The sequence below is a fragment of the Leopardus geoffroyi genome, chromosome B3, assembly GCF_018350155.1.
Source record: "Leopardus geoffroyi isolate Oge1 chromosome B3, O.geoffroyi_Oge1_pat1.0, whole genome shotgun sequence".
Lineage (NCBI taxonomy): Eukaryota > Metazoa > Chordata > Mammalia > Carnivora > Felidae > Leopardus > Leopardus geoffroyi.
This window is the reverse complement of record NC_059337.1, coordinates 30,049,864-30,068,415: the sequence shown is the minus strand read 5'-3', so window position 1 is coordinate 30,068,415 and position 18,552 is coordinate 30,049,864. Positions and strand designations below refer to the sequence as shown.

Genomic DNA, 18,552 nt, shown 5'->3' with positions numbered 1-18,552 from the left:
GAGGGTCCTGCGAACTTGAAAACCAAGGCAGCTGTTGCCAGCCATTCCCATCTTGCCCCTCTTTCCTCTTTCTTAGTCATTTCCTTTTCTTTCGCCTTTTCTATTTGCCTGCTTTTCCTTTCCACCTAAGTACCATTTAAGGCTAAACAGGCTGCCTTAAAGTAATTAATTGGGGTATAACTTTAGGGCTATGATAAAGACATAATAGAGGTGCTGGCTTGGTTTCAGCTCAGGTCATGATCTCATGGTTTGGGAGTTCAAGTCCTGTGTTGGACTCTCCTGGGATTCTCTCTCTTTCTCTCTCTCTCAAAAATAAATAAACTTAAGAAATAAAAGAGAAGTATTGTTACTGTAATTTATAATTTTAAATCAAAGGCATAATATGCCAATCTAATTTTCAAACCATTGATACATAAGGTACCAGGTAACTGTGCCCCAAAAAAGAATGTATTGGGTTTGCCCCTACTGGTTATCACCTTGTAGTTAAATCACATAACTGGTATAATTACTAAGTAGGTCTAATCATCTTAGAAGGGTAAGGAGAATCTGGTACAAACAAATTTTACTAAATGGTACTTTTCTTGCCATTTAGTGATTGACAGAAATAAGTTATGAAGAGTTTATTTCCTGTCGCCTAATTCATATAACATCAAACTGCACCTTTTTCATAAAATGCTACTTGTAAAGACTGATTTTTTTCACCTGCTGATTACTTTTATGTATTTGGCTAAATAGAAACATTGAATAAATAAAATGGAAAGTATGTTGGTATTTGTTCCAAAAGTATCTTGTGGGGGGAGGTCTTTATTTTTAATCTACTTTTGGAAAGGAAAATGAGTAAATCCAACCCACTGAAAGCTTATTTGAAAAGAAAGGCAGTTCATTTATAATTTAGGACATCTGTCTCAGGGTTCAGCTGCTTTCTCTCTCTTGAATAGATTGTTAATCTGCTGTCTTGCACACAGTCTTCTCTTTGAATGCTTATAGTGTGTGATGTAATATGTCTGCATTTTTACCTGAATCTCTGTGGAGACAGGGAGAAAAATTTTTTTCTTAAAAGAAATTCACAAAGATATCTGGCAACTCTGCATACATGTCAGTTAGGTTTCTTAGCTGGAGCCTTGACAAATGTTAATTTTACCAGTATTTTTAAGGGACCGAATTCTTTGTTTTGATTCAGGTGGAAAATGAGGTTGACCGCAGCATTCAGAAAGTGTATAAGACCTACAATGGAACGAACCCTGATGCCGCTAGCCGGGCTATTGATTATGTTCAGAGACAGGTGAGCTCTCTTCAGGTGAATTCGATTTTGAGGGCCAGTCACTGTTGGGTCAACCTTAAACTCAGCTATTACTGTGTAAATTAAACATGTATTTTTGTAGCCATGGATAGCTTCATGGTGTGTCTAATATTTTCACCTTCACTCTTGAAAAGTTTTTTCCATTGTCACCTAGTGACTTTTTACCAAAAAAGTAATTAGTCAGAAAGGTGATAATGGAAGAGAGGTATGTGTCACAGGAAAGATGGGATCCTCAAGGGACTTCAAGGAGGTAAGAGGTCTTCATATACCTTTAGAAAGCAAGACAAGAAAAGATAATAGACAAAACTGTTAAAAAAAATTATGGATAATTGGAAATGTGTGAAGGTAAAGAGACTGGTATAGTAGATCCTTATATCCATAAACCTACCTCAAAATTTTCAATTTTTTGTTAATCGTATTTCATCTTTTACCCCACATATCTTTTGCTAGATTATCTTAAAGCAAATCCCAGACATTTCGGAGAAAATATTTGAAATATATTATCATTGGAAATAATATTTAACATGTAAGATATGAAGATTTTTCTTAGCTATAAATTACCCCTTGTGGGTAATATGCTTTTCATGTAGAATTTCTAAAGTTACTAGTGGCTAATTAAAATTTAACATCCAGTTCTTTAGTCACTCTAGCCACGTTGTAAGTGCTCAGTAACCTCAGGTGCCTAGTGGCTACTATGTTGAACAAGCAGACACCCCGAACATTCTTATCATTGCAGAAAGTTTTATTGGACTTAACTGGTCTAGAGTAGCTTAAAGTTCTGCAGTGCACAGAATTTTAAAGTTCAACACAGATCTGTGTGTCTTAGGAGGACTAATATTTCTGTTCTCTTTCCCACTAGCTGCACTGTTGTGGAATTCACAACTATTCAGACTGGGAAAATACAGACTGGTTCAAAGAAACCAAAAACCAGAGTGTCCCTCTTAGCTGCTGCAGAGAGACCGCCAGCAGCTGTAATGGCAGTCTGGCCCACCCCTCCGACCTCTATGCCGAGGTAAGTTTGGCTTCTTGACCAAGACTTGAATCTGGCTTGGTAACCTGGTTGTCTCTGTGAACTATCTTTACCTAGAACTTCTTTTCTACACTCTTTTGTTTGTCTTTATGCTGTTTTATGTTACTGTAAATTATTTTTAAATACACTGTCTTTCCTTCTTTGCGTTTCTGTTATTTCCATTTCTGCCACTGAGTAGTGATATGTGACCTTATAGCTTTCACTTTAAAAAAAGACTTTTATTGAGGATGACTTTGTGTGTTTCAGGGATGTGAAGCTCTAGTTGTGAAGAAGCTACAAGAAATCATGATGCATGTTATCTGGGCAGCACTGGCATTTGCAGCTATTCAGGTAAGCACAGGGGTTGTTATCAGAATGTGCTCATTCTCTGATGTCAACCATGAATGGTTTTAATCATTAAGTGCATTTAATCTTTGTGTATATAGATAACTTGGAAGTCATTGAGGTACTGGCCGTCCATTTCCAATGTCTTCCATTTCCTGTCTCTAGTCCTAGACCCATAATGGTTCCAAGAAACCAGAGATCTGGATGCAGGGACTAGGTTTGAGGAGATTTTGCTTTACTTTCTTTACTTGACTAGTGAGTGGCCTCTTCAAAAATACATACTGTTGCCCGGGGCACCTGGGTGGCTCAGTCGGTTAAGCGTCCGACTTCAGCTCAGGTCACGATCTCACGGTCCGTGGGTTCGAGCCCCACGTCAGGCTCTGGGCTGATGGCTCAGAGCCTGGAGCCTGCTTCTGATTCTGTGTCTCCCTCTTTCTCTGCCCCTCCCCCATTCATGCTCTGTCTCTCTCTGTCTCAAAAATAAAAACGTTAAAAAAAAAAAAATTAAAAATACATACTCTTGCCCTAATGTATTCTTGGGAGGTATTTTAATAGAACTTCACAGAATTTTTAAAAATTGTACTGCTTTATTTCACTATGGAAATGGAAAGCTTCATTTCAATCTTTTTGTACTGTTTCTTCTTCTGGTTCTTATTTTTCTGTCCTCATGGTTTTATATGTCCATATATGTACATCAGGAACTCCTACTACAACACTAGACTCTTATGCTGATAGGAGCAATTGAGTTGCTTTACAGAAAAGACGAAGTGAAAATGAGGTTCTAACCTCTTCTGTATTTCTGGGCTTAGTTTTATCAGACTAATAGCCATTAAGGAGTCTGTGACATCACTTGGCACATCCAAAAGTATACCATATCATTGTTGGTAGCTGAGAGAACTTGTCTTCCCAACTTCTACCAGTGAAAACAATCTTTTTCCCACCTAATAATGGTGTATGCATAGGAGCTGGTAATTGTTTAATTACCTCTCACTTTATCTACTCCTTCCTCCCTCCCTCACCAAAAAATCCCTTTCACCCACATCCTTAGCCCTCACCTGAAAACAAATAAAGATAGCTATTTTTCTGCTCTGTACAACTACCTACGTTGCTAGTTTCATATACAATGTATCTTAGGGATTCTGTTAGAGGAACATCTTAGAGGAATCTTACAACTGAGAATAACCAACTGTTTAAAATGATTGAGAATCCGGGGCACCTGGGTGGCTGAGTCAGTCTGACTTTGGCTCAGAGCATGATCTCACAGTTCGTGGGTTCGAGCCCCACATGTGCTGACAGCTCAGAGCCTGGAGCCTGCTTCAGATTCGGTCTCCATCTCTCTCTGCCCCTCCCCTGCTCATGCACTGTTTCTCTCTCAAATATAAATAAAATATTTTTTAAAAATTAAAATGATTGAGAATCCTTTGTGTCAGATCTAGTTCTCAGAGTGTTCTTTTGGTTGTTTTTGAAATATGCTTCAGGCCTAGAATCTATTTTAAGAAAGTGTAGTTATCTTTTAATTGTTAGATAAAACCAACGTAATTGCTAGTTTAAAGGTAAGTTGCTTAGATTGCCTGCTGTCTGTGTATTTGAAGAAAAGCTAGTGTATTTAATGAGAAATGCCTTAAAGGTGATTGTTTACTTTGCTGGTACTCAAACAGCTTTGAAATGATTCATTTAAAAGCCTAGCTCTTTATTTGCTATGGTCTCTGCCCTTCTAAGCATTTACTTTGTGGCTCAGCATAGCAGTAATATGTTAATAAGCAGGGATGATATTTTGATTGTCCAAACATATTCATTTAGCTAAAAATAATGAAACATGAAGGAAGTCTCTTCCCAAGTGAAATCCTGGTCTGTGCATTCTTAATTATCGTATTTGTGTTAATAAATCAGCACATACTAGCATGCAGCAAAAAAAGCTTTGAAACTGTAAGGTGCTTGTGGTCATGAAATATACAGTATGTATAAGGAAGACTGATGCACATCATTACTTTAGCTTCATCCCTCATTTTGTTAAGCTTATTAACCAGGCAGATATTTATTCATTAAATATTTTTCATTGGGGGCTAATAAATATTTTAGCTAGTCTTTTAATTTTTAAGTATGCCTTCTCCTATGCATTTTATACTTAAATTACCCTTATTTAAGTAATGGCTGATAAAGATTTGATGTGTTCAGTTCAGCAAAACTAAGTCAAGGATTCAGAGCTTTCACAGATTCAAATGCTAATGGTTTGAAAATTTTTAAACTTTGGTTTTAAGGGAAAAAACATACATTAGAAATAATGAAAGAATTTTCCCTAATATGTTTTCTTTTTTTGAAGAGTACCTATAAACCTATAAAGAGTACCTAAACATTTGATACTCAAAATCTGATGTAGATTGGTGCCCTGGGTTTGGAAAACCAGAGCAAAGGTAAAAACAACCCAAAGTGTACTTTTATGCTCATCCTGATTGAGTTGGAGCTAAAAGGACACTTGGAGAGTCTCCAGTCCCTGTTTCCTTCGTAATTGCATTATATTTTTAATTTCTTTTTTAACATTTATTTATTTTTGAGAGACAGAGTATGAGCTGGCGGCGGTAGACTGGGGGGGTGGCAGAGACAGAGGGAAACACAGAATCCGAAGCAGGCTCCAGGCCCGAGCTGTCAGCACAGAGCCTGATGCGGGTCTTGAACTCACAAGCCGCGAGATCATGACCTGAGCCGAAGTCAGACGCTTAACCAACTGAGCCACCCAGGCACCTCTGCTTTGTTTTAAAGGCCATGAAAATGAGGGGGAGCAAGGCTGGTATGACTAATGACCATCACTGAAGCTTGAACCCTGGCCCATTGTACTCTGCCTCGAATTAGAAAGTGAAGAATTAAGGTTTTCAAAAGATTAAATTCCTCAATCCTGTTATGCAACCTAACAGTTAACTGACACTTCAGCTTAATAAAATACACAATGTAATAACATTGAAATATCATTAGCACTTTCCTTCGGGTTCTAAAGTGAGAAAGCTAAGAGCAATCATAGGAAATATAGTTCTAAATAATGTTAGGAGTGCCTGGCTGGCTCAGTCAGAAAAGCATGCAACTCTTGATCTTGGGGTTGTGATTTTGAGCCCCATGTTGGGTGAGGGATTACTTTCTTTTTCTTATTTTTTTTGAGAGGAAGGGGCAGAGGGAGAGAAAGATTCTTAAGCAGGCTCCATGCCCACTGGGGTAAACCCCATGACCCTGAGATTACTTAAGTAAATAAAACTTTGAAAAATAATGTTAAAGATCGAAAGATACTTTTTGGTAGTATTGTATCAAAACTGTTGGAAGCATTGTTTCCTTTGAATTTGAGAGTACTTTTTGGTACTGTTAAGTACCATGTTCTGTTGAATGAAGTACTGCATTCTGTTGAAGTTCTAACGCGTAAAAGTGAATTTAAGAAGAAATGTTTTCATGAACCTAATTTACCAATAAAAGCCTGTAGTTCACGTGTTGGCCATCAGTAGGCCCCGTGGACTAGTCTAGCCCACTACCTCTTTTTGTGTTAGCCACACTCATTTATGCATTATCTGTGACTGCTTTTGTGTTACAGTGGCAGAGTTACATGGTTGTGACAGAGACCCAGTTTTGTCTCTTGGTTTACAAAGCCTAAAATATTCATTATATTGCCCTTTAAGAAAACATGTGCTAGGGGTGCCTGAGTGGTTCAGTCGGTTGAGCGTCCGACTTCGGCTCAGGTCATGATCTCACAGTTCGTGAGTTGGAGTCCCGCGTTGGGCTCTGGGCTGACAGCTCAGAGCCTGGAGCCCGCTTCAGATTCTGTGTCTCCTGTCTGCCCCTCTGCTGCTTGCACTCTGTCTCTCACATTGTCTCAAAAGTAAATAAACATTTAAAAAATTTTTTTAATAAAAAAAAAACAAAACAGAAAACACGTGTTAACTCTTGCTCTAGTCTAGTTAAATGATCTAGGTTTGAATGGGACCAAAATGATAAAAACAAAAAAACAAAAAACAGGGGCACCGGGGTGGCTCAGTCAGTTAAACGTCTGACTTTGGCTCAGGTCATGATCTCCTGCTTTGTGGGTTTGACCCCTGCATTGGGCTCTGTACTGACAGCTCAGAGCCTGGAGTCTGCTTCAGATTCTGTCTCCCTCTCTGTCTCTCTGCCCCTCCCCTGCTCATACTCTGTCTCTCTCTCAAAAATAAATAAACATTAAAAAAAAAAACAAAAAACAAAAAACCTGAAAAATACTAATTAATTGTTAAACAGGATTTTTTAATGTCAGAGAAAGATTTTTAGGATTTTGCTGCACTTCTTATTTTGTTAGCCTTTTTTTTTAAGTTTTTATTTTTATTATTTTTTTTATTTATTTATTTTTTTTTTTTTTTTAATTTTTTTTTTTCAACGTTTATTTATTTTTGGGACAGAGAGAGACAGAGCATGAACGGGGGAGGGGCAGAGAGAGAGGGAGACACAGAATCGGAAACAGGCTCCAGGCTCTGAGCCATCAGCCCAGAGCCTGACGCAGGGCTCGAACTCCCGGACCGTGAGATCGTGACCTGGCTGAAGTCGGACACTTAACCGACTGCGCCACCCAGGCGCCCCTTAAGTTTTTATTTTTAAGTAATCTCCCCTGGACCCAATGTGGGGGGCCAACCCACAATCCTGAGATCAAGAGTCACACACTCAACCAATGAGCCAGTCAGGTGTCCCTTTATTTTGTTGTCTTTTTAATCAGCAAGCTATTTCACTTCTTTGAGTGTCACCAGCCTCTTAAATTAACAATTGATCAATTAGGAATTTTATATTTAAAAGATCTGGTCATAATAATAGACAAAAATCTATGTTTTGATTTGACGATATCAAGTATTTGCTAGGGTAAGGCTTTCTGCAAAGTAAATATGGGAAAAATGGGAACTGTCTGTCTTTGGAGTCTTACAAAGTTGGCATGTCCTCAAGATGGATCACCAAGAGCAAACTTTCAGAGAGAACTGTTTCCCAAAGCCATGTCGGTTTTTTCTGGTCTGTATTGCCAAGTGTGAAGGAGGTTGAGACTGCTGTTTCCTCCTGCTGCTTCTTGACTGTCAGTTACTCATTAATGTGAGTTAAAAACATAAGTGAATAACACTTCACATTGGGCCCCCACATAGGTAAAATCTAGTGGGCTGATTCTGATACACTCTTAAATATTTCAAGTAACTCTTCTTTAACATGTTAAACCAAGGCTTGGGAAGCTAATTCTTGAGTGGCTAGGTTTTGTTTTGGTTTAGAGGAAATGAAGTCTTGTTAACTTTCTGAAAGTTTTGAAAGTTTTACCCATTTGATAGAATTTTTTTCAGATTATTTAAATTTAGTAAAATGTAGGTCTCCCTCTCAGTTTTACCTTAGTTCTTGAGACCCATTCTCCCCATCCCTCATCAAGTGTTAACCACTGATAACCAGTTTTCTGTATATCTTCCCAGAAGTAGTTGTGGTTAGACAGCGCATAAATATTTTTTATGCAAATAGAAGCTTATGGTATACAGTTTTCTACCTTGCTGTTCTATAAAATTGTTACAATTGTATGTTCACATGTATTTTTTTAAGCCCCATTGTGGGGCTCAAACTCATGACCCCAAGATCAGGAGTCGCATGCTCCACCAACTGAGCCAACCAGGCACCCCTATACATGTGCATTTTTAAGAAGTAATACAGACAAATCTTTGTATGCCTTGCCCAGTCCCCCCCCACCCCCGGGGTAATATTTTGCAAAACTGTAGTATATCACAATGAAGGTATGGGCACTGATACAATCCACCAATTTTATTCAGATTTTTCATTTCTACCTGTGTATGTTCAGTTCTGTACAGTTTTATGACCTGGTGGGTTTACTGAACAGTTCTAACACCATAGGGATTCTACCTGGTACCTGTTTATAACTAACTGCACCCACCTCCATCCTGTGCCTCCTCCCCCCATACCTTGGGCAACCATTAATCTGTTCTCCATTTCTAAAATTTTGTCATTTCAAAATATATGAATGGAACCATATGGCATGTAACCTTTGGTTCCTTTTTTTTTTTTTTTAAAGTTTATTTATTTTAGAGGGGGGTGGGAGAAACACAAGTGGGAGAGAGAGGGAGACAGAATATAAAGCAGGCTCCAGGCTCTGAGCTGTCAGCACAGAGCCCGATGCAGGGCTTGAACCCATGGAACCAGGAGATCATGACCAGAGCTGAAGTCAGATGCTTAACCTACTGAGCCACTCAGGCACCCCTATAAGTGACTTTTTGATACAGAGTTCCACATTTTTCTCAGAAAAAGGTGTTTCCAGTGTGCAGTTCCAAAACCTTATATAACAAACAATACCTATTTTCCCATAATGTCCCCTACATAGTATATTCTAGAACATTTTAATCTTGGCAGTCAGTTTTTTTAATTACCACTTGCCTCTGTATTTAGCAGTTATTTTTTGCAGTTGCTTGGTATTATATTTAGACTAAGTGCAGATTAGTTCTCATGACTTGAATATTGCAGGGCAAATTTTTATTGCAAGAAAAAACTCTAAAGCTAAAATATTTCCAAGTCTATTGTTGGAAAATTTTAATCAGTGAAATTTCAGTATAGCAGAGCTTTGGAAGTGGGCCTGTAGCACTTAGTGATGAGGTTTGGAATATAAGAAGTTAATGTGTAGAGTTTAATGTTCATAAACAGACTCATTCCCAAGCATGAGTAGGGTTTTATCAAGTTTATTTAATTGTTTTAAAATCAGTGCAAGTTGACTTAATTGAAATAAAACTCAGGAACAGAAATGATACTTATTTCAGATCCCATTTGAGAGTGCTGACTCCTTCACTAGAAGTTAACCAACTGAAAGGAATGTGAGGGAAGTGGGATGGGAAGAGAGATTTTTTTTCCAGAAAATCAGTAATTTCTGAGCTTAGCGTTTTTATTGCTTAATTTAACATTGCCTGGGAACATAATTCTGTTTGATTTTATAGCTATTTTGAGGATGTACAGTGAGTAGAAATGTATTTCTTTAGGAATTAGATACTAAACATGTCTAGACTGGCTATAGATATTTACTCAATTTTCAACAATATCCACTTTTAAAATGTCTTCAAGGTGTTTTGTGCTATTACTGCACTCAGCAAATATTGATGTAATGAAACTGGTGGATTTAAGCAGCAAATATATATCTTGAATGGGTAGAATGTGAGCTAATTGAGGCTGGAAATTGGAATGTGTGACTTTATACCATGGAGATTCAGATTGAGGACATCGTTATTCTCTGTATATGTATCTCATTAGTAATCTTCCACTTCAAACATTCAGAGCCTGTTTATAGATCTGGTACATTTTGTTGAAATTGATTGACCCCATATGTACAGAAAGCCCTGCCTTTTAAAATCAAATAACTGAAACCATTATGAAAAGTTAGAACAGCAAATTAAGTTACTCTCATTTAGCTCTTTGGTTACTATTTATATTTTGTAAGAAGCCAGGTCAAAAATTCTAGAATCATTTTCTCTTTAATCCAGTTTAATCCTCTTGCTTATTCAAAATAACATGGCATGACTTTATTACAATTCCAGCTTGCTGCCACAGAGGGATTAGGGCTTATTAAAATAAAATCATGAAGGAAGAGTGACCTTTAAAAAGTAATATGTATGTAATGCCACAGAGCCAAATCTGGATTTCAAAAATAGTAAATAATTATGAAAGAAACAAAAACCTTCAGACCAATTGATTGGTCTCCACCATAAGGCTTTTGGGCTGTTCATGCATGTAGTGAATTTTGTGGTTGTTAATAAAACTTACGTCCCCAAATCCAGATGTCTGAAAAGACCACCAGTAAATTTCCTGAATTCACAAAGTCTTGGTCATTCCACTCCCTAGACCTTTGCTATCAGATACAGAATGTTTCCATCATTGCAGAAAGTTATTTTTTTTTAGAGCACTGCTATTGATCAAGAGTGGGAATGGCAGAAGAGCCTTCCATTTCTCCTCTTCGTGTATTGTTCTTAGGTGTTCTTAGGCAGGGAAACTAAAAGTTGGTATTTAAACAGTTCCTAAAAAGATAATATATTCATTAGAAATTATCTCTATTACTGTTGTTATTGCTTTTTTGATGATTTGAGATCACTGAACTTTGAAACAGCTCCATTGCCAACAAAGAAATTATACACTTGCTATGAGAGGGTCTTCAGCCTTCTTTTTTCTCTGTTTTCTTCCCACAGCTGCTGGGCATGCTGTGTGCATGCATCGTATTGTGCAGAAGGAGTAGAGATCCTGCTTATGAGCTCCTCATCACCGGTGGAACCTATGCATAGTAGAAAAATGCAAGCCTAAGCTTTTTAGTCTTGTTCTGATTTGGAAGGTGAATTGAGCCAGGTCTACTGCGTTGGCCTCTGAGTTCATTTAGTTAAAGCACACAGGTGTTGGACAAAGCAGCTTGGCTCTTCATGTACCCACCTACTTCCCAACCCACCTATGCCTTTCTTTTCCCTTATTCTAGCTGACTCTCCATGTCCCTAAGTTTTTAAGTATGGCAGTATATGTTCTAATTCAGAACCATTTGCAGGTTGCATAGTGTGGGAGAATTAAAGGAGGGCTTGGACCTACTTCTGTTACCTCCATGCAGTAATGGGCCTGCTACCGGAGTGTCCCGGGGCCCTTTCAGTCTTCACAATGGAGAACTCTTGGCCAAAGGTTTTTGGGGGGAGGGGGAGGAAACCAGCTGTGGTTAAAGTTAACACCAGATGGTGCCCCTCATCAGTGTCCTTTTAAAAAACATATACTGTAGTCCAATAAGATAGCAACTGTATAAAATTGCTAAAATAGATTTTAGAATCATACAGTGTGTCTCTTGGTTCATCTTCAAAATCAGACTGATCTTTGAAACTAGCAGTTTTTAATCAAAGCTGGCTTTATAGGAGGAGTATAATGTATGCACTACTGTTTTAAAGCAATTAGTGTGAGTGTGTGTGTGTTTTTGTATGACTGAGCCCATTCATCATAAGTCTAAACTCATTAGGATTAATGTACCCATGTAGACTAGCAAAATAGTATGTAGATGTGATCTCAGTTGTAAATAGAAGGATCTAATTCAATAAACTCTGTATCACCCCTCAACATGTACTTTTTAATTATTTGGGGATACTTCAGTTCCCAAGCAGCAGTGTAATGTTTTAAATGTTGGTGCATGTCTACATGATTTGCGTGTGTTTTAATTAGATCAGTTGCCAAATTCTAAAGGCCTTGGGATCCAAAAAGCCAGAGATGCTTTTCACTCTAGTATATCCTACAAATATGAACACCTAACCGTGTGCATGACACTGGGCATACGGTGATGATGCTCTCCTTGTCTTGGAGGAATGTGGAGTCCTATCATAGGACTATATACAGAAGCAGTTAATTTCCATACAATGCGATGATTATAGTAACAAAAAAATGGGAGCTCAAAGGAGGTACCCAGAGAGGTCAGAGGCAACTTCCTGGAGGAGAGGCCTGAGCCCAGAGTTTGGCTAGGCTTTGTGAGAGAAAGTACACAGGAATGCGAGATGGGTTGGAGTGTGCAGGGAGCTTCAAGTAGCTTGTTGTACCTGGAGCTTAAAATAACAGGGCTGGGAAAAGTTGAAGTGGCAAAGCCCAAGTCCTCTAGGGTCTCCCACGACATCCTGTAGAGGTTCAATGTTACTTGAAAATGAGGCAGCTGTGTGTGTGCCTGTTGTGGATGTCTGTGACTGCAGTAGGGAGGATGATTGAAGGGGCGTGAGGTAGGTGTAATGGCTCACGACAGAGCAAGAGCGTGGGGTAGGGTATCATTGGTGGAGGTGGGGAGAGGGATGGTGGAATTCTATCACTGATTGCATATGGGATAGAGAAAAGGGAGAGGAAGGAAGGAGTCTAGGTTGAGGCCCATGTTTCTGGCTCAGTCAACTAAGGAAACAGAATTAGTAACAGAGCTAGGAAGCAAGTAAGGACCGTATCTATGGGCATGAGTTCACATTCGGTTTTGGATCTATCAATTTGGGGAAAATCATGCAGGTCTGTCCTGCCTGAAAATGGAGGCGTTGAGAAGAGTAAAAACAAACTCCTGTTCACAGAGTGGAAGTTAACTAAAACATTCATGGTTTTTGAGAACTACAGGAGGTTTGCTGTGTTCCTCTGACTCATCCCATCTCTTGTCCCTGCAGGTTGCACAGTAGGCAGGAATGTTTTGCTTGTCCTCATGACCTTTCACTACTACCTTCTCCCCCCAGCCCTGTCTCTTTTCTTCTCCCTTCCGGTTTTCGATACGTACCATTCTTTGGCTGTCCCGTCACAGGTTGGAGCTGGGGTGAGCAATATCTGGACCGATGTTGGCTGTCCTCAGCAATTTCTGCACAGCAGAACTGAGCCTCTAGAGTAGGCAGTTGCTTTGGGGAAAATGTACCAATTGTTAGCCTGTTCCTTTAACTTGCCCAGGAGGCTAATTCCACACAGTCTCCTTCACTCGTTCCTCTCTGCTTGCCTGGTGAAAGCGCAGCTTCTTCCCTTTAATGGTGGACTGGGAGTTTGTAGTACCTGAGGCTCTGTTCCCCAATGCTTATTCTTCAGAGGGCAAAAGAGCCATTTTTTTACGTCTGGATTTAATGGATGAGCTCCCAGGCTGTGTTGCTGTCCCACCCTTGTCTGCACATTGGAATCACCTAAAAGAACTTTGGGAACTACAGACCCCTGGATCCCAGAACCTGGGTAGCTTCCAGAGCATGAAGGTTGAGGGCCACTGCTGTATCCTATTGCCTTTTTTTAAAGTTACTTTTATTTGGAAATAATTTCAAACTTAGAGAAAAATTACAAGAATAGAAGGCCCAAATATCCTTCATATAGATTCATCTATTAATATTTTGCCCTGTTTGATCTGTCATTTGTGTTTTTGCATGTGCTCCCTCTGTAAGTACCTCATGGCCCTTAGCTCTAATACTTTGGTGGGTATTTCCTAAGAATAAGGATATTCTAATTCAGCACATTAAACACTGATACAATACTTTAACCTACCATTCGTGTTTCATTTGACCTCATAATGTCCTATACACCATATCTCCTCCAGTTCTGGATCCAGTAAAGGACCCAGGTATCATTTGTCCTGTCTCTTTGATCTCCTTTAATCTGGAACATTGCCATAACTTTGTCACTTATGACACTGACATTTTGGAAGAATACAGTCCCTTCTTTTAAGTGCTGCTGCTCGTTTGGGGTTTGTCAGATGTTTCTTCTTGATTAGACTAGGTTTTGCATTCCAGGTGGCTGGAGCACCACCCATGTCATGTGTCCTCTCAGGGTGTAACAATCAGGAGCACACAATGCCATCTGCTCCACAGTGGTGACGTGGTGATGTTAATTTTGATCACCTGGCACCTGGTGTATCCTTCAGGGTGCAGTGAGGGGAATATGAAAACAGGAAACAATATAAACAGTTGCTAACAGTGGTAAAGATTGGTTAGCTACTAAAAGCGGTTTTTAAAAAAAGCTCTAAAGCAGCTTAGTAGGAAACCACTCCCACTCCCAGGGTCAAGGGAAGAGAGGACAAGGAAGGAACTGAGAAAGTCAGAGGAGGGCCCTGCAAGTCTGAGGGTTGGACCTGACAGGAGTGCAGTGCCTGCCCTGTGCTGCAGGATAAACTCCCTAGTGGTGCCCACCACTGAGCCAGGAGAGCCAAGAGCCACCATGGAGAATGCCGCTGAGATCCAGGCCAGACTGAAACACAAAGTCTCCTCCAGCTGGCAAAAGAGAAATGTCCTCACTTCTATATGGCAAGGAAGGGCGAGTTTGGCACACATTAGTTAAGGTGGTTTTTGTTCTCTCAATGGTATAGTTACTGTTTTCTCCCAACTCAGGCCATCTCTGGAGACCATACAGTAAGACTGTTTAAAAATCCTGCTTCTCACCAAACTTCCCCTAGGTTTAGCAAATATTGCTGATTCTGGCCTGATTTGATCTTCTCTATGATGATTGTTGTTTTAGATTTCATCTTTACTATGATGGTTGTGAAACACTTTTTCCATTCCGGCACTCCTTCCATGTTTACCAGTCTGTCCTCCCTGCCTTCTCCCCCAGTTTATGTATGTATGTATGTATGTATGTATGTATGTATGTATGTCTACACACATACACACGCGCACACACACACACACACACACACACACACATTTATATTCATTATGGACTGATCAAGTCCCATTTTTTTTTTCCCAGTGATCTATAATTCATTATTGTCCTTTTTTGCTTTTGGTTTTCATATAGTTTCAGATTTGGCCAGTGGGAGCCCCTTCAAGTTGCTTTTTGTGTCCTGACATTTTTTGTTGAACGTTTTTGTAATTTCTGACTTAACAAGATGTCCCAGGCTTATCTTGTACCCCTGGTGCCCTGGAATCAGTTTCTCTGAGGATCCCTGGTCCCTGACACTAGCTGTGTGCATTACTACAGGGGTGTCTTTGCCGCTCATCCTATCAGAGCTTGTCTTAATCCCTTTTAAAAATTGTTCATAATTCTTTTTTAACAAAAGTAATAGTGCTTTAAAAAATGTAAACCATACAACTATTTTAAAAAAGTACCCACAGGTAAAGTTTAGGGATGGTGTGTATCCTTCCAGACTATTTACATATACAAAAAACTACATTTGGTGATGGGGTTTAGTTTTGCTTTTTGCTAATATATGAATTCTGTTCTACAAGGTCTTTTTTTCTTCTTCACAGCATAGTATGTACTCTGTACCAGAATGTAGAATTCTGTCATTTTTGTTTGTCAGCTGCATGGGTATATTAATATCATGCTTAACCTGTGTGCAGTGGATGGACATTCGGATTGACTCCAGCCTTGCTGCAGTGCAGACCTCTGTACACATGCTTTTAAGCATTTAACTTTTTTTTAATTTTTAAAAAATTTTTATTGAGTTAAATGCACATAGCATAAAATTAACAATTTTAAAGTTCATGGTTCAGCATTTAGTGCATTCAGCGTTGCACAACCACCTCTCTAGTTCCAGCGCATTTTCACCACCCCATGTTGTGCATTTTTATGTGGACGCAAGAGTGGAGTAATGGATTTACTCTGGACAAAAAGGCACATTAAAAGCTTTTCATGGTTATGTCCAGCCGCCCTCCAGAAAAGCTATTCTAATTTATATTCCCACTAGAGTATGAAAGTGTGCATTTTCCTATACCCTTATTGACATTTTGTGTATTATCAGCCTTTATTTTTCTTCCACTCCAATAAATAAGAATATGTATTCTTTTACTATTAAGATGTTTTAGCCATTTGTATCTGTTGGATTTCCAGTTTCGGTCATCTGCCTAATTTGATAGGGTTTTGGTAGTGGATTTTTTCCCCTTACATATCTTAACAGGGTTAAGTTTACTTAGGAAACTTTTCTATGAAATTCAGTGTCTGCTGCTGTGAGTGGGATAATCTTCCTGATACATTTTCTAACTGGTTATTGTTGGTGTGAGGGAGCACCTCCACCTCAGATACATTGATCTTGTATCCAACACAGGTTGGGGGGCAGTTCTTGAAAATAATGTGCACATTCTGGGTGGCTCTTTGTTACAGTGTGTCTGAGGTCTCCTGAGGGTGTTAGTGACCTTGCAAAAATAAGCTAAATACCTTTTTGGACAGTGCTGTGTACAAATAAGCTAAATACCTTTTTGGACAGTGCTGTGTACATTCCTATTCCTGGGGAAATGGACTTACACACAAGTCCTTCTCTCCTGAGTGTATTCACTGAAAGAAAAATAGATATGGAAATAATAGGATAGAAAAGAAATGTGTTTATCTTTGCATCCCCAGCACCTGGCACTTAGTGGGCACTGAATGTCTAAAATAAGTTACTATGGTGCCATAAGAATAGGATTTCCATTTTACTTTTTTTTTTTAAAGCTGAAAAACCCATTAGCCAGAAAGGTCCTCATTGCTGGCTGCATATTAGAATCACCAGAAGAATGTTTAAAATATTTATGCTCAAATTCGGCTGAGAATTGGTTTCAGTCTATCTAAGGTGGGACCAAAGCATCAGCATTTTTAAAAGTCTTATTAGGTAACTCCACTGAGAAGCCAGGGTTGAGAACCACTGCTAGTCCAGCATATAAACTCTACAAGTGGAGTTCAAGTTGAAATAGGCACGGCACTCCCTTCCTCCTCCTTTTGGCCCCTAAGTGGGGCTTTGCTGGACACAGTTGGAAAGCCACATCCCTGGGGTCCTGAGAATCCTGTGAGGATGTTAAGGGTGGTGTGCCCACTTGCTGATGGCAGCTTTGTTCTGGGCCTGTGCTACTGCCTCACACGCCAGGATGGGAAATAGGCAGACATCTTGGTTCACCAGACTGAGGCAGATGTGGCTGGGCCTGGGAATAACTATGGGAAGGTTTTTGGCATTAGGTGTTGGAGCTCAGTGATGGCATGCATCTAGTTTGGCCAAAAAGCAGATCGCTTCTTCTTTACTCCTTGTCTCCTTTGGGAAGGACTTACTGACATAACCACAGCCCTCCAAAGGGCATGCTGAGTGAGGATGATTATGCCAAGATTCAGAGGCCTTTTTGTTCAAAATGGTCATCTCTTGCTTTTAATTAGTACTTATATCTAATTTGAACTTATATGAGGATAGCAGGTACACAAGAGGCTGATTATACCCATCTTACTGATGATGAAGATGAGGTCCAGAGAAATTGTGACTTGCCTAAAACCACACAAGGAAGCACGAGCCTGGCTTTGGACCCTGATGTTCTGACTTCAGAGGCTGTCATCCATCAGGAAGCAGGCTGCCAGCTCCCTCTTTATGTGGCGCCATCTCTTCTGCCGGGGAGGCTGTCCGTCCACGCAGTTGTTTCATGGCAGCTGAGGTTCTGACCTGCCTGGTGCATGGAGAATGGAGAAAGCTGCAGAGGCCATGACTCTGACTTAGATTCATTTGTGGGTTTTTTCCCTGGTATAAATTGTGACCCATGAGTTGCTTTCAGCTCCATTCTCTGGCTGCCTGAACGACTAGAGCACAGGCTTTGTTATCTAACACTCATTATCCATCGCCCTCTGGGGCCGTAGACACTGCAGCACCTGTCAGAAATGATGATAAATATCTAGGCCAAAGGTTTTTTTAAAATCTCTGTAATCGAATGGAATGCTCAGTCAAGATGACAAGGTATTTTCAAGGAACAAATAAAGCACGGATACCTAACTTTCTCTTTTTCTTCCCTCTTGGCTGCCCATACGTGACTGACGCCGGTGGTCAGTCTCCTTGGCTGTCCTGCCTCTTCTGGGCCCTTGCTCAGGCTTTGTCCCTGCCGCTGACCCCTCCTCCATGTCCTTCTCAGCCTCAGGAGGACCCGTCTGCCCTCAAGGCCTGGCTCAGTTCAGAAGTCGCTCCTTTCCTCCTTCCTTTCCAGTCCTCCCACTTCTGTTTCTTAGCCTGTAAGTTACCAAGTCCTGTCGATCTGCATTCCCTGGCCTTCCTGAATTGCTCTTCAGCCCCTTTGCCACTTCCCAGACGAGCCACCATCACTTCCATGTTGGACAGTCTGCACCTAGCATCTGGGGCCTACTCTCACCTGCTTGCTTTCTACCTTATATCAGAGGAGTTACAGCATCTGTTCACCCCTTCTGGAGTGAGTGAGCTCTTTGCACCCCTGAACACCCCTCCACTCCCAATTATTAAATACAGGGCCAGTCACAGAAGTCATCAGGAGGCCTTGATCAAATTCCTTCCGAGGCGCCTGGCAGGTCCCATGCCTGGCAGTCGCAGGCAGGCATTTCCATAGGGCTTTATTCACTGACCTTTCTCCTTCAGGGGAGTAGAAGACCAAGATTACGCACAAGATTATGTTTTCCTTTCCAAACATCCCTATTTATGAACGTCAGATGTGTCAGGGTGTTTGGTCAGTTCCCTTGTAGAATGTGCTTTATAAGGGAC

General features: G+C 40.1%; 1 protein-coding gene across 1 annotated transcript in view; it reads left to right on the top strand.

Moving 5' to 3' along the window:
- Positions 1-11,744, top strand: part of TSPAN3 (tetraspanin 3) — a 30,227-nt gene extending 18,483 nt beyond the window's left edge. The window contains exons 4-7 of the mRNA XM_045448996.1: positions 1,181-1,282; positions 2,160-2,312; positions 2,577-2,660; positions 10,850-11,744. Of these exons, the coding sequence (XP_045304952.1) occupies positions 1,181-1,282; positions 2,160-2,312; positions 2,577-2,660; positions 10,850-10,942 (432 nt within the window). The 3' untranslated portion in view covers positions 10,943-11,744. The remainder of the gene's footprint in view (positions 1-1,180; positions 1,283-2,159; positions 2,313-2,576; positions 2,661-10,849) is intronic.
- Positions 11,745-18,552: the final 6,808 nt, after the last annotated feature.